General features: G+C 37.8%; 1 protein-coding gene across 1 annotated transcript in view; it reads left to right on the forward strand.

Moving 5' to 3' along the window:
• Positions 1-15,317, forward strand: part of ITFG1 (integrin alpha FG-GAP repeat containing 1) — a 73,678-nt gene that overhangs the window by 16,036 nt on the left and 42,325 nt on the right. Inside the window, exons 7-8 of the mRNA XM_039558225.1 lie at positions 5,315-5,376; positions 7,243-7,327. Coding sequence (XP_039414159.1) covers positions 5,315-5,376; positions 7,243-7,327 — 147 coding nt within the window. The remainder of the gene's footprint in view (positions 1-5,314; positions 5,377-7,242; positions 7,328-15,317) is intronic.

Genomic DNA, 15,317 nt, shown 5'->3' on the forward strand with positions numbered 1-15,317 from the left:
TCAGATGCTGAGGGTTTTTATTCTGAAATAAAGCCCTCTGACATTAAACAGAAAGGTCAAATCAGTCATTAGTGAAATGAATGCTCCATCTAAAAATAGTACCATTTTTTATAACACTCAAAAGTGACAGAAAATAACAAGGATCATCAGAAGTAAACTTGGAGCAGGTTCTATATAGTTCGGTTTTATTGCAATTTCTAGTTCTAGTAAGTAAAATCAGTGGAAGTAGGGTGAGTTTGTAATAGTACCAGTTTTATTTACTGTTCTGATTAAAAGATTCATCAAAACTAGGAGCCTGCCAGGGATGGGGCAGCCACAGCTTCTCTGGGCAACCTGTGCAGGGCATCACCATCCTCACAGGGAAGAATTTCTTCCTTACCTCTAACCTAAACCTGCGCCCTTTCAGTTTAAGGCCATTCCCCCTTGCTCTATCTCTGCATGTCCTTGTCCAAAGCCCCTTCCCAGCTCTCTTTATGTTCTGGAAGGGGCTCTAAGGTTTCTCCTCTCCAGAACAGCTCCAACTCCCAGCCCATCTCCCCAGGAGAGGTGCTCCTGCCCTTGGATCCAGTGTGGTTGCCCTTCTCCAGGTGCTGGGTTCCCAGTAGCTGATTATCTTTAGTGCAGATCGGTGGTTCCTGAGCCCCATGGCACAAATCCCATGCTCTTGGTGCCTGAGCTGGGCCACTGTAGACATTAGTAGGTAGGTAAAGCTCCTTTAGATATAGTGTACAAGCATTGCCAGAAATGTGGCTAGTTCAAGATGGGGTGTGCTGTATTCAAATTACAGTGTTAGTATTTATGGCTGTGTCTGGGGTGACTTGGACATTGATACAGGATAGTTCTAAATGCACTAAATAAACTCAATGCAGTCTAGCCAGTCAAGTTTTATGTAGCTTTTGGGAGAAATTTTTCAGTCTTCAGTGGACCATATGTTGATACAATATTGAAATTCTCTGATCCTATCATGTAAAGATGGATGGAAGTGCTGTGGTTCCTCTATAACGAGCTTTAGGTTAGAGCTTGGAACACAGTACTTGAATAAGTTCCCTTTTACAGGCAGAAACGTACATTCTAATAATCTCTTTCCTTTTTTTGTAAGAATGAATGGTGAATTCAGTGTTTTTCCATATATGTGTTAGCTGGTGACCAAATGTAGCAGAACTTGGATAGCAGCATCTTATTACTAAGCCAGTTAAATTAAATTATAGCCAAATTCACTCACCAACTCACTTTTTAGGGTAAGTAAAATGCTAGTACACAGTGATTTTGTGTTGCAGCATTATCAGATACCTTCTGTATTAAGTGTTTGGTATATATTTAGTCTGATTTTCATTATTGTAGATCTAAAATGCCAGGTAACCTCCATGCTTCCTTATTGTATTCCCAGGCTGTTTAATTTTGTTGATGAATATTCAAATTACTTATGTTGTATTTATGTTAATCACTGGCTGTTAAATCCTAAATAGGATAGTGTATTTAAATGTGAACACACTTTACTTTGCATTTGTTTAAGAGAGAGGTTTTCTCTCAGGCAGTATTGGTTTTTTGCTACTACTTAGCAAAAAACCATTCACTTCGGCTGTAGGTGCTACATCTCAGGAAATCTGCCTGAATCTGGCATCGAGATCTTCCACCATCCCAACTATTGAGTATTTTCCTTATCTTTGCTCCATCATGTCACAAATTAAGGATGCAAGAAATGCCCTGCAGGCTTAGTCTAGTCGTCCATCCAGCTAGTTCAATTCTTTCTCTGACAGTAGCAGCAGGAAAGTGGATTTTTTTCCTCTTCCTGTTTAATATTTCCATTTGTATATCTACAGAATCTACAATTACTGTAGGGCTGTTAAAGGTACCCCCTTGTTTTTAGCATCCCTTCATGTACCTGTTGTCTAGTAAAACCATCACCTTTGTATTCTGTTACTAATTGCTTGTTGAGCTCCAGATTAGTTGATTTTATAACTTCAGATTGGAAATATCTCTCACTGTGCTGTTGTTAGGTTCATAAGAATTTGAACACCCCTCAATACCTTGTCTGTGCTTTTTAAATGTAGAGATCTTTATGGAATAGATTTTGTTTCTTACAGCTGAAATTGCAACCTGAACTGCCTTCCAAAGGCAATGTGCAGCATATCTATGCACAAGTGACTTTTGCTGAGCATATGTAATATGATAGGCATTCCTTGTAGGAAAAAGGGACTGAGTATTCTTGGTATAGCCAGAAGCAAAAAGTGTAGAAAAGATCTGTGTCTTCATTATTGTGTAGCCCCAGTACTGATCATACGGATATTAATGCATTTGTTGGCTCCATCTGTTCTCCTGCAGCTCTTAGATATTTAAGAATTTAGTTATAATAGATATGGAAAGCCATAGCAGTGAGGTGGGAGATATGTCATGGACCCCATTCCTTTGGAAAGGAAAGGCTCGCTTTGCTATGGCTGTTAGATATTTATAGATTGCACAGATTCTTGTTTCCTCTCTGAGATAATCTTGGAGTTAAAAACTTACATAGTCAAACCAGAAAGAATCATAAAGTAAGGTAGATTGAAAGTAACATTTGGGAATTAACTGGTCTAGAACACTGGTCCAGACAGGACTTGCTTTTTCTTACACATTTCTTTCACAAACTTGGGAGAAAACACTTGTAATTCTGAATTATACAAATCTGTGAATAGTTCCTTGGAGTGTCTAAATTGCATTACCTTTTTTATACTGCTGCTGCAAAGAAATGTTTTTGTTTGGTTTGGTTTGACATCTCTGACACTCTTGATCAAAATGGAAAATTACTTGTAAATAGTAACAATTTGATTTGGTTGCAGTGCAAGAGAGTTTAATCCCAGAATCATGCATGAGCATTTCAAACATGTAGCTTCTAAGAAGGCTTAAGGATAAAAAGGAGGACAATTGGCAATAAGGTACCAGTGGGATTGGTTCAGAGGGCTCTAGAGCTAGAGGTGGTGTTGCTGTACCTGTATTAAGTTGTCCTATGGGAAATCACAGCTTGTTTCTTTATGTAAGAGCAGCGTGGCACCAGCTCCTCTGCACTATTTTTAGATTACTTGCTCTCTTTGCCTGCCTTTGCATTTTGCCAGTGCAGTGTGATATTGCAGCAGCCTTGGAACGGCTCTGCTGTGTTGGTTCCATTCGTTCTATATAATGTTGTGTGCCTTGAGTTAGGAAAAAGGAGACACGGAGAGGAACAGAGTGCAAAAGTAATTTACTGACTTTGGAGAGAAACTGGTTTGGGGGAAAGAGTTTGGTGCAAAACAGGAGCATTGCTGAATGTAATCATCCTTAAGCTGCTGGAGGGAAAGGCAGTGCAGGGTCCTGCACCTGGGAGGAACAACCCCAGCACCTGCACGAGCTGGGGGTGACCTGGAACAGCTCTGAGGAGAAGGGCCTGGGGGTCCTGGTGACAGCCAGGCTGTCCATGAGCCAGCACCGTGTCCTTGTGACCATAAGGCCAATGGGATCGTGGGGGCCTTTAGGAAGAGCATTGGAGCAGGTCAGGGAGTGGGGCCAGTGGAGGGTGACAAAGATGATGAAGGGACTGGAGCATCTCTCTGATGAGGAAAGGCTGAGGGAGCTGAGCCTGTTCAGTGTCAAGCCTTGATCTAGCATGGTGACACTGGGTGAGTTATGTCTGGTGTTGGTAGCCATGCCACTTAGTCTCAGTCTGGGATAGAGTCCCCAAGTATGTATAAACAGTGGGAGTGCTGAGTTACTGCTCCCCAAGATCTCCTCTTGCACCAAGGACTGAGCAGAGAGAGGATTGACTCAGCAGTGAAGGTGGGAGGTCAGCTCTACAGTGTGAGGCAGAGTCAGGGAGGTGCTAGGGAAAGGTTACACTGCAGACAGAATGGCTGTGAGGGTCACCCAGCCAGCCCCAGCTGGGGATCAAATGCTCATCCTTTGCTGGGTATTTCAATAGAACACTTCAGAGCATGTTGTGGCATAACCCATATGCAGCATGGAATATTTCAGTACCAAGTACAGCAAGGACAACCCTATTTGAAATAATTATTTAAACCTCAAAAACATTTTTCTAAGATGTAGTGGCATTTTGGCCTGTAGGAAAATTAGTTAAAGCTTCTGTTATTCCATGTTCCTCTTTTACCCTCCATGAATGTTTTGGATATTTTAATATTTTTCTGGTTTATATCTGATAGTAATCAACAGTATTGCACAAGTTTCCTTCTAGATGCAAAGTTAATATTTGAAAGTGTATATAAGTTTTCTAACTTACATTTATGCTGTCTTCAGATTATTTTCATTATTTTTGACTCTCCTTCAAGAAATCCTTAAGTATCACTGTAATTCATTCCAAGTGCGCTATCATGCTTTTCATGTGTGTGCTGTAAAGGAAATGCCCATTTCACATATTCAGAGGAATAAAATTAAATGGTAAAGCTTTTAAGCTGTGGGAGAGAAGTCTATAAGCAAAATCTTTGTTGGTTTTTGTGTGTATGTGGGATTTTTGTTTGGGTTTTGCTTGTTAGGTGTGGGGAGGTTTATAGTTTTGTGGTTGTTGTTTGTTGCTGGGTTTTTTTTCCCTGGAACACAATATCCCTTATTGTGCCATTTGAAGTTCCCTGTACGGCCAGCCATCTACCTGCTTATTCCGTAAAACAGTTTAGGGTAAAGCATTAATATTCTCTTTTCTTTTTTTTTTTTTCCCCCTGAAAAGTAACCATTGTGTTCTAGCTCAAAGAATGGCAATTGAAATTGCCGGGAGGAAGGAGACAATGAAAAACAAGCTTTTAAAAGAGTAGTTTTCTTAAATCTGGATTTCTTAATACTAGACTTAATTTTTTCTTATTCTTCAACCTCCACTTTTTTTTTGTTTTAAATAAAGGCTTTTTCTTTCCATTTTCCTAATTTGGGGACTTTTCTAAATGGTGGTGAATAAGCTTCTGTTTAGGCCTTGCCAGATAAATCCTTTGAAGCTCTATTTTGCACTGTTTTGATGTTTGAGAAAATTTTAGTGTATAGGAAGCCAGAAATATTTCTCCATCTGCTTTTCTTCTCCTGTCAGTAGTGTATCTGTTGCTTAATTCGACATATCCCAAATAAAAGGCTAGTTTATATTTATTGATATTTATTTAAACAGAAGAGTACAAGACAGGAAAATAGTTTTGAGGGGTATGTTTTTAATCTTTCTTATTGTATATATTTACTTCTAAACATCACTGGAATATATTTGTAACTTCTAAAAGATAGGTAATATTTTTAAAATTAAATCTGTTTACTAATTGATTAAATATTTTTGTATGTAGTCTACTGTTAAATATTTTATTTCTCTTAAATTTTCTTACAGATTTGTTCCTTACCACATCACCAAATTCCAAAACCATTCAGTTTGAGACATGGGTAAACAAGGTAAGAGAAAAAACACAAATAACCATTCTGTTGAAACACAGACAAGTTACAAACCCCAAAGAGTCATTTTGTGACATTTATAGTGATTTATAGCTAAGAGACTGATTAGTTTGGTTTTATTCTTTATGTCTGAAAGATTTTTTTTTTTTTTTTTTTGAAAGTCAGCTTTTTTCTGACTGCAGGTCTTGGATAAGATTTTCTGGGACAGAGGCTCAAATGTTGCTTCTGACTATTACAATACATGTGCAAGTTACATTTGGGGAAATTCCTTTGTGTTAACTAAATATCATAACTGAAATTCAGGTTGAGGAGTAACAGATCAATGGATTAACATTTATTTATTTATTGAGATTCTGCTTTTGTATTGCCTGACCTGGCCAGGGGCATCCTTTGTACCTTGTTATCCAAAATGACTATAGCTAAAAGTTCACTATTTTATGATAATAGAAAGTGCTTAATGTGTTTCTTATTAGCTAAGGAATGAGTTTTTGAGGGTTTACCTGAAAATGCATCCATCCTATCACAGTGAGTCACTGTAGAACAGAGTCTTGTCTGAGATAATGTGTAGGAAGGAGTAATGAAAGCAGTGAGTCATGGATCTTGCTCTTACAGCTTTAGGTAGACTTTAAAAATCACCGGCTATTAAGTGTTTGTAAGTACACAAGGTGTTTGTCCTGTCTCCCGTTAGTGGGGGTCTTTTTTAATTTTCTTGCAAATACTAGACTGCATTATATATTTTGTATTGATAGATTTGCTTATCTTTAGAAAGAATTCTGTTCTTTGGAATCAATCAACCCAGTAAAATAGGTCATACATGTGAAATGCTTGTACATGTGTATGAACCTACAAATACCTTAACTGATCCATTAAAAGCTGTTAAATTGCTCTTTGTAGAAAAAAGTAGTTCCCTTCACTGATATTTGCCTATACAAGATATGCTTTTGGGGCCAACTAAGAGCAGGGCCTCTTCTATTTCACTGCATGGAAATGCATCCATTTTAATTTTTCTCATCAGAGTCATTATAAATTATATGTCAAGGTAAAGATACATAGTCAGACATCCAGTACAAACAGTACTAACTGTGTCCAGAGTTGCATGGAAGTCTACAAACTAAATATGACATGAGTCATGTTGGATATGGATAACGGTGCTCCGTTCCCAAGCCTTTGGCTCCGTGCCTTCCTGGGCATTTGTGGCAGAGCACTGCGCAGGAGCTGATGGCAGTGACTGGGGACATGGGCCTTGGGTCATCTGACATGGCTATGAAAACTCAACATCTTAAATGGGTTTGTTCAGCTGTGATCCAGTTCTGTGATAAACAATGATCCAGCACTTTTCATCTTTCTGATGGTATAATGGACTATTACTTTCTGTAGGCCTGGATTTTAATAACAGATAAGTAAAACAAGTTCTAAGCCAAACCTAATATTAAATCAGTTTATTTCCTAATAGAAGGCAAATCAGGACCCTATTTTTAACAGGTGTGTAGGTGTGTTGTTATATATTACATATGTCTATAAATTCACATGTCAATATGCAAAAATGCACAGTAGTATTCATAATCACTTAATTATCATTTAGATAATGTTGCTGAAATAATCCAATCTCTTCCTCATAGCACAGCAAAATATATGGAAATCGTATCTGAATATTACTATTGCTGGATTTCCATAAGAATACAGGAAGGCTTAGAAATGCAAAAACTCAGTCCTAATTTTTGAAAAGTGCAGTTTTTTCCATAGCTGAGATGTCTCTTATCTGCTAAAGCCCTTCATTAGTAATCTGTTTTTTCTTTGGTTCAAAAGTCAGTTTTTATCACTTAGTCTGCAATTCAGTCTTTCCATCATCTTTGTCCTGTTTGCTAGGATGGGAACTTCTCTAAAACTGGAAGAAGTAAGGAAATGCCCAGTGGTGCCAAAGTCGTTGGACAGTCCGTGTTTGCAGATTTTGGTGAGTTTTCTTCTTTTACACTGACCTGAGTGTTGCTTTCTCATGTTTTGGTTAGGTACTCTACACTGGAGAACAAATAAAGGTGTTTAGCTCTAAATGGAGTTTTTATGTTTCTCTACTTTTTCTGCTTTAATGTGTTATGTCTATTTGTAACTCTTGAAGTGTCTGGGAAAAATTATTAACAAATTCAGCTTTGGTTTTCCCAGTGCATTCTGCCTCACGTAGCTGATTTTTGTTGCTTTGAGATGCTTTGTTGCTTTAAACTTAATTTTATCAAACATTTGTCATGATTTTTGGTTTTTTCTCTAATCTTGTTCAGAAAACATTATCTGACTAAATGTTTCTAAATTCTTCACTTGTATGAACTAATAAAGACAAAATATAAATGAAATAAAATTACTTGAAGAAAGATTGCTGGAACACGGTAAAATCTTAATGGTTGTAATTGAAATTTCTGGAAGGCCTTTGGACAGGAGAAAAATTTAATTTATATGTAAATCTATTTTTGCAAGGGTTAGTGAAAGCCTATGTTTTTCTATTAGAATGTACCTTTCCAGTCAATTGTGGCTTATCAATGTGTGTCATGTTACAGAGAATGGGGCATGTTAGTTTTGTAATGCAAAAAATACTATTTTTCTGTGCACTAACAATTTTCCAACCAGAAGCAAAGTGTTGCAGGCCTGATTCTGCTGACATAATTGACTGTAAATAACTGCTTGGAAATGTAATTTTCTGTATTTATTCAACACGCTTGTTAACAGAGACTGAGCCTGTCTTTAAATGTTGTCAAATGGTAGCCTTGTTTCAGCATTTTCTTAAAAATTTATTTTAAAGAAAATGACAGTTTTTAAACTTCTTAGACCCAGGGTGTGACTCACTCTATGCTGCCACTTACAAGTGTTTTGAGGATGACATGTGAATGCAAGACACCTCTGCTGGATGGGTAATGGTCCTTAGATCAGATCTACAGGGAATGAAGTAAGGTAGAACCTGAACTGTGCCCTAGGCTCTTCTGTGAAATGTTTACCCCATTTTCTAAAATCTTTGACAAAGTTTTAATACAATATTTTACTATTTATCTTCAAGTTTGAATACTTATCTATATGGTATATGAAGGAAAGAATAGAATAATACAGTTTTTGCAGTTAAAAAAAAACTAAGTGTGCTGGGTCTTTTGTAATCATTTTCCAAGCTGATGTTCTGAATAATGTGTCTTAATAGGTACTAAATAGAAATTTTTTTATAATTTTTTAACAATGGCAATGTGAAAAGCTATCTTAATGTAGGATAATTTCATGTTAGGTGGCTAGCGAGCCCAAATGATACATCATAATTTTAGAAAGTTATAGTAATTAATGGAATTTTAATAAACCCTGGGATAGGTTTGCAAAGAGAAGTGGAGCTGTTCCAGTGCTAAAGTTGAAATTTTGAACATGCAGCTAAATGGAGTGTGCAGCACTATGGCAGGGCTGAGGTTGGGAGAAACGGCAGCATCCCAGGGGCTGCTGGGCTGGAGTTCCAGCACCACTTGTTTAATGCCCTGCTCTGCTAATTATCATCAAATTCATAGGCAGAGCACTGCTGTGAGGCAAGGTGGAGCAACCTCTCTAGTAAGGGTGAATATCAGAGAGCAAGTGTGTGCAGGGATGTAAAAAATACCTGCAAATCAGTGTAGAGGGGCAGCACATCTGCCAGAGCAGGGAGAGGCCAGGGACCACCAGTGTCACCATGGAGGAGACACTGACCTTCTGAACTGGTTACTCTGAAAGCTCTCAGCCCCTTCACCTCTGAGAACACTCAGATCTTGCCATGTGAGGGTCCCGCTTCCTCGTCATGAACAACTACGTACACACCTTCATCTTCATTCCAGATCACTCCACCTTAGCCAGAGGGAAGGATGGGAAAGGTCTCGTGGTGTTTCTTGCCCATGAATTTTTCTAAGTGAGTGAGAAGATTGCTATAAATGTGTGCTTTGATAAAGGAACAGAATTCATGCTGACAACTATGGAAATACTTAGAACTATGATTTCAAACCAGGGTACAAATTGAAGAAGAGCATCAATTTTTTTTCCCTTCCATCTTCTTAGCATTAATTTAAGACACTTAATGCAACAAATAGTTACTTTCTCACTGAACAAAGTTGAGGATGTTGAAGTGAATATGGTACTAAAGCAGCATATGAGTAATGAAGGGATATAATCCTAAACTCCATGTTCTTTATGAAAGGCAGTCTGAAGAAAGTTGAATAATATCCCGCCATCCAAAAATCATACTTAGACCATAATAATTGGTTGTGAGAGTGGCTGTACAGTAAATGGTGGTAGGAAGATAAAAAGCTTTAATTTTCATTCTGGTATTTTTTGTTCTGCACCAGTCCAACAACAAAGGGGAAAAATCTCACATTATGACTATAATGCTCTATCACAGTAACTGCATTTATTTACCCACTGTGCTGTGTCTGCTTAAGTACTTCAAAAAGCTGGCTTTGAGCGTACAGCTGCATGTACTGAGCTGGAGTTAAAAGACAATGCATTATTAGAAATGGATTGTCAGACTTTAACCTCTCCTGTTTTCAGTTTTCCATTTCAAAAATGACAGAATAATGATTGTTGTAAGTCAAAGGAAGTTAAGGTATGATGGTTTCCAGTTTGGAATAATTTGTCTATCTGTAGTGGGGCCTGATTGGTTGCACAACAAATCAAAATACCACAATGAAATGGAAAATGAGATGTGTTAGAAGATTGTGCTGCCTTCTACCTAGGCAGGTTTTGCCAAGCTGTGTGTGATGTGGAATGTGCTGTACACTCCCACTCTGCTCTGCCACAGGCATCCTCCTCTTGGCACTGGGATGCAGCCACTGGCACTAGAAATGTTCGAAATACAGGCACAAGCCTCTGACATTCTTACTTCTGGGTTGCCTGCCTCTGTTTTTCTTCCCCTTCCTTGACATTTTCTGTACCTCACAGCTGATATGCCAGCTTTGCCATTTGCTACAGGTCTCAAAGGGTTCTGTATCTATGCTTTCTCTCTGCCACTTCTCATGAACTTAACCTTGTGCATGTTGGACTCTGCAGTGTTGTCAGGTCCAGATGTGAGCTTGGGGCTGTGCCACTTGAGCTGCTGCCTTCCCTCTTACACCCACCTTTCTGCTTGTGCCCTGTTGCACTCCTGCAGTGCAAGATTCTGGTTTACTGATCACACCTGCATCTTAGCAAAATAAGCATTGTTTCAAAAGGTCGCTTTGTCTAACATTCTTTCCTGCTTCTGAAAATTTTATTTGAAGTACCCTTTCCAGCCATGAATATTTACCTGTCATTTGAAAAAAGGGGAGAGCTTTGTATAATATTCTGACTGAGAACTTCCAAAAACAACTAATTTGGGGTAAGATTTCCTTTCTTGAGCTACGCAGGTTGAACAACAGCTATCAAGTATAAATTATTTGGATAAGTGGAGTTGGAAAAAACAGCAATTAGGTGACTCATGAGAAACTGTCACAGATGTTGGTATAATATTAGTACCAAGTGTTCCTGAAGTACTGAAAAAATAAAGATATATTTTTTCATTAAAAGAATATGCAAATGTATGTTTGTATATATCTGAAAGTCTACTACAATTATATATATATATATATGTATGTGCGTATATTTTAATGGAAAATTACATAGAAGAATGTGTGTATATATCAATACATTTATGGTAATGGAGTAGACTTTACACTTTATGTCTAAGTTGGAACCTCTGTAATAAGTAGCACTCCCCTCTTTTACATGATAGCAGTGATTCGTACATTAATCTGGCCAAAGGACAGGGAACAATTGACAGATTTGTACTGCCCTTTTAAAAATGAATCAGAAATGCTTTTTGACGTCTCTTACAAATGGCATTTCAATTGATTAAGGTGAGCAGAGTTGGGCGCTAGAGGATTCTGCACTTATTTAGCTGCCACATTGCTCCAAACAAGTAAGAGCTCTTCATTATTACTTTTTCTATTCTTTTCATGTCACTATGGTAATTGCAGTGCAGTGGTTGCTATAGCAAAAATGATTAATCCTGCACTGTTGTTATCTGTGAGCCAGCAGAGGATTTTTATAAGATCTGCTTGTACTGTCTTTAGAGGAAATCATAGATGTTGTCTAGAATTCTGATAAATACTTGCAAGTATATAGAGAGTTTTATTAATTGTCACTTAAAGGACTAGGAAAATGTATTTTTAAAGAAATTGAAGGATTTCAATGGGACAATCTGAAAATGAGTGATTTTTTTGGGATGAGATGAATGTGATCCATCTTTCGGACACACAAACCTGCTATTTTCTTGTTAATTTAAAGATTAATGACATATGTTTTTCAAGTAGTGAGTCAGAAATGATTAGCATTGTGCTGATTATACAGTCCATTAATTCATTTCTATAGGAAATTCGTGTCATAATTGCTATTTAACTATGATTGGTTCAGTTGGATAGCGAGATTGATAGATCATCCGTTGGTATCTGAGATTGTAAAAGTTTGATTAATCAAACTTTTGATTAATCAGTCATTGATTTTGCTTAGTTAGGGCAAAGAACTTTGTTGTGGCCTGTATTTAAATGAGAGTAAAAATAGCTTTTTGAAATCAAACTTCATCATGGTGTCCTCATAAGTAAATACAGCACAACTCTTCCTTTCTCTTGGTAGCATTTAGTTAACTCAGTCCTTTATTTTTTAGTTACCACTTGGATTTCTTAACTACTGCCCTTTCCCGTCTCTAATTTAATAAGTTTGCGTTCACCCCTACTATGCACACTTGCTTGCTTTTTGACAAAACATGGGTTGGGTTTGTTAAAGTTCTATCAAAGTCTTTTAGAGACCTGAACTCAATTTTTTCTTGTATTTGAAATCCAGTTATCCAACTAATAATCCTAAGAGAATCTTCTCTGTTCTCCCCCCTACCTAGTAATCGAACTACTTCATGTATGTTAACTACTTGTATGACATGTGGTAGTAATTATCACTTTCCTTGTAAGAAATGATAGCTCATTATTGCCAGTTAATTATGTTTAAACAGGATAACATAGTGCCTAACCTTTGGGGGTTTTTCAGCCTTTCACTGCACTGTGCCAAATGCATTTTGTTGAAAGATTTTTATTTAAAGTAGACCTTAATTATCCTGCAGCTGAATATACTTTAAATGCACTGCTTTTCTGCCTGCAGTTGCATTTTGATTTTTTACCTTTTAATTTTGTCTGTCAACTTCATTTTAGCATCTGAATTTCTTTTTTCCTTCAGAATGTTGCATCCTCAGATGCAGTAGCAATGTATCAAAGGGAAATTTTAGTGGTACATCTGGTAAATAACCCCTTAAGAAAACCATTCTCCTTTGAGAACTGTGTTGTGAAAATACTTAGTGCTCCTGTAGAAAGGATTCTCTAGGAACCTTAAGGTGCAGGATGACAATACTTCTGTGTGTGAAATGCTCTGCATATGAGGAAAGCTGGGTTTACTGTGATCAGTTTGGATGAAAAAGATATGAAAGTTGATGGAAGTGAAGCCTTCCGAGTGACTTTAGATGTGGAAGAGATTCTTTTAGTACCAGATCCACTTCTGAAACAGCAGTATATAGAGCCATACCAAGTTAACTTGTGTTTTGAGTCCATGAAAGCGTATTTAGGAGCTAAGTCTGTCTTATTTTTTAATTGGTAACCAGTAATGCTCTTCAGTGATGCCTCAGTGTTTTACATGTAGTTCCCAAACTGTGTCCGTTTCTGAGGGGGGGAAATCAGGTTCCCGTATTTCGCCAAGGTCTTTCACATGTGCTGACAAATGCTAGTATCTCCTGGGAAAAAGAATTGCTGTTGCTTCATGTTAATTTTTGTCAAAGGGGCTTGTAAATTAAGAATTACTTTGCTTTCTTCCCAACAATAAAATTGGTGGAGTGCTGCTTGTGTCACTTGTTTATTCATTCCTTGTCGAACAGCTTCATCACAGGATTGAATTCATGGTTGGTGTAAGAGGAGCTCTCGACCTGGGTTGAGCTGACCCAAGGCAGTTATACCAGTGGCTTGCCTTGGTTACTGTTACCCCTTGGTTTGGCAGCACCCAGAGGTTTGTTGCCATGGGAGCTTTGAACATGTGTAATATCACAGAGCTCCAAACGTACAGCAAGGCTTGGGAGTTTGTTTTGAAATGAAACAGGTGAAACAAGCAGCTTTCAGCATAAACTGCAACAGGAGTTTCAGTGATGATTTTGTTTCGTGTGGAAGGGGGGTTCACACTGTATTTAATGCAGTTTCTTTTCCCTGCTTGGATCACATTTGAGGCAGAAGGCCGCACTGTTGGCTCCAGTGCAGCCTGGAAGTCTCTGTGTGCAGTTTGCTGGCATGCTGTGTTTAAGTGCTTCTGTGCAGTGGAGCTGTGAATATGGATTCTTTGGAAGGACTTAAAATCAGAATTGATTTAGTGTGAAGGAGAGGATGATGAGGATTTCTTTAATGTCCACAGTACTTTAAATCATCTGTAAAAGCTCTTGGCATCTGTTTTTTGAAGTTATGATTCACATTTTCTAAAAGCAGCTGACACTGATTGTTTTAGTAATGTGTAATTATCTTAGTAATTTATTATAACTGTCTCTGTCATGACCATCTCATTGAGCACCTAAAGGCACAGAGTGACAAGAGTTCTAATGATTTAATTACTTGAGAAGATAAATTTAAGATAATGAGCTTTCAAACATACCTTTATTTTGTTTGAATATCAAACTCAGTTTTACTTAGTGTAGGCTTCTTGCCTGCCCCAGAAGGGTAGTGCTACAGTATAACCCTACAGGGCTTCTTTCTTCTTTATCCTCTTACTGTTCTTCAGAACTGTGAATTAAAGACTCATGAGAGAGGAGAATGAGAACTGGGCAAAGACAAGAGGGAGAGATGTATGAGTGAGAACTTTGTGGTATATGAAGGGTCTTGTTTTTATGTTCAGAATTATGAAAGCTGACTTTCTTAGCCTGTATAGTTACCATATTTCTATTTCACTGAATAGTTAAGGTTGGAAAGGACCTCGACAGATCATCAACTCCAACCCCCAACTTGCTAGAAAACAATTTCTTTTTATTTAACAGAATCATAATAAGTTACCATAATCAGTCTATGATCTCAGAATAACCCCAAAAAGTTGATTCTATTTTTGTTTTTAAAGGAGCAGTAAGTAAGATTACACTGCAGCAGAAGTACAGAGCATTTAAATTAAAAAGGTTTAGATCATACACCCACCAAAAGCTGTCTTGCTCTTCATAGCTACAACTTTATCTTGCTGGATTATGAAACAGTTTTGGAGTGAGTGATCACAGAAGTTGTCATTTCCCCAGGTTCCATTTTCTTTTCAGAGCCCATTTTGGAAAGTACATTGCACAAGCATTAATCTAATAACCTATGAACCTGCTTGTAAAGGAGCACTTTTGTGACACCTTTTTCTATGTTTGTAAAGGAATTTGAACATTGGGATTGAGAATCTTTTGCCTAGGTTTACTCATGCTACATAAAGTACGAGTGTGTTTGCTTTACAAGCACCTCTCTGATACCTCTGGGTTTGGGAAGAAGTTTCTTGTGTGGAACTCCTTTACCCATTTGCTCTTTGTGAATTCAGTTTAAAATGTGTTCTCAGGCTGCAGTACCTCAGTATTGCTTTTGGAGCATCTAACAATTCTAATAACATTATGTTGGGTTTAATCTGATTGACAAGATGTTTTCTGCTCTCTCCCATTCAAATTTACTTTTAGAACAGATTGAAAATACTTGAGCTGTGGTTTATGCAAGTGTGAACATTCACAATCAGTGTTAAAGCTCAGCAGTGTCTCTCACAAAACCTCTCTGCAAGGTGTGCTCTCAGGGACCTGCACAGGCAGTGGCTTTGGAGTACTTGGATTGGGCTGCCTGCACTTGGCAAACATGGGCAAAGTATTGGAAAGAAGGCTCTGTATCCATGGTCTTTGTTTGAAATACAGCAAGCAGGCAGTTGTAAGT

The sequence above is a fragment of the Corvus cornix genome, chromosome 11 (assembly GCF_000738735.6).
Source record: "Corvus cornix cornix isolate S_Up_H32 chromosome 11, ASM73873v5, whole genome shotgun sequence".
Classification (NCBI taxonomy): domain Eukaryota; kingdom Metazoa; phylum Chordata; class Aves; order Passeriformes; family Corvidae; genus Corvus; species Corvus cornix.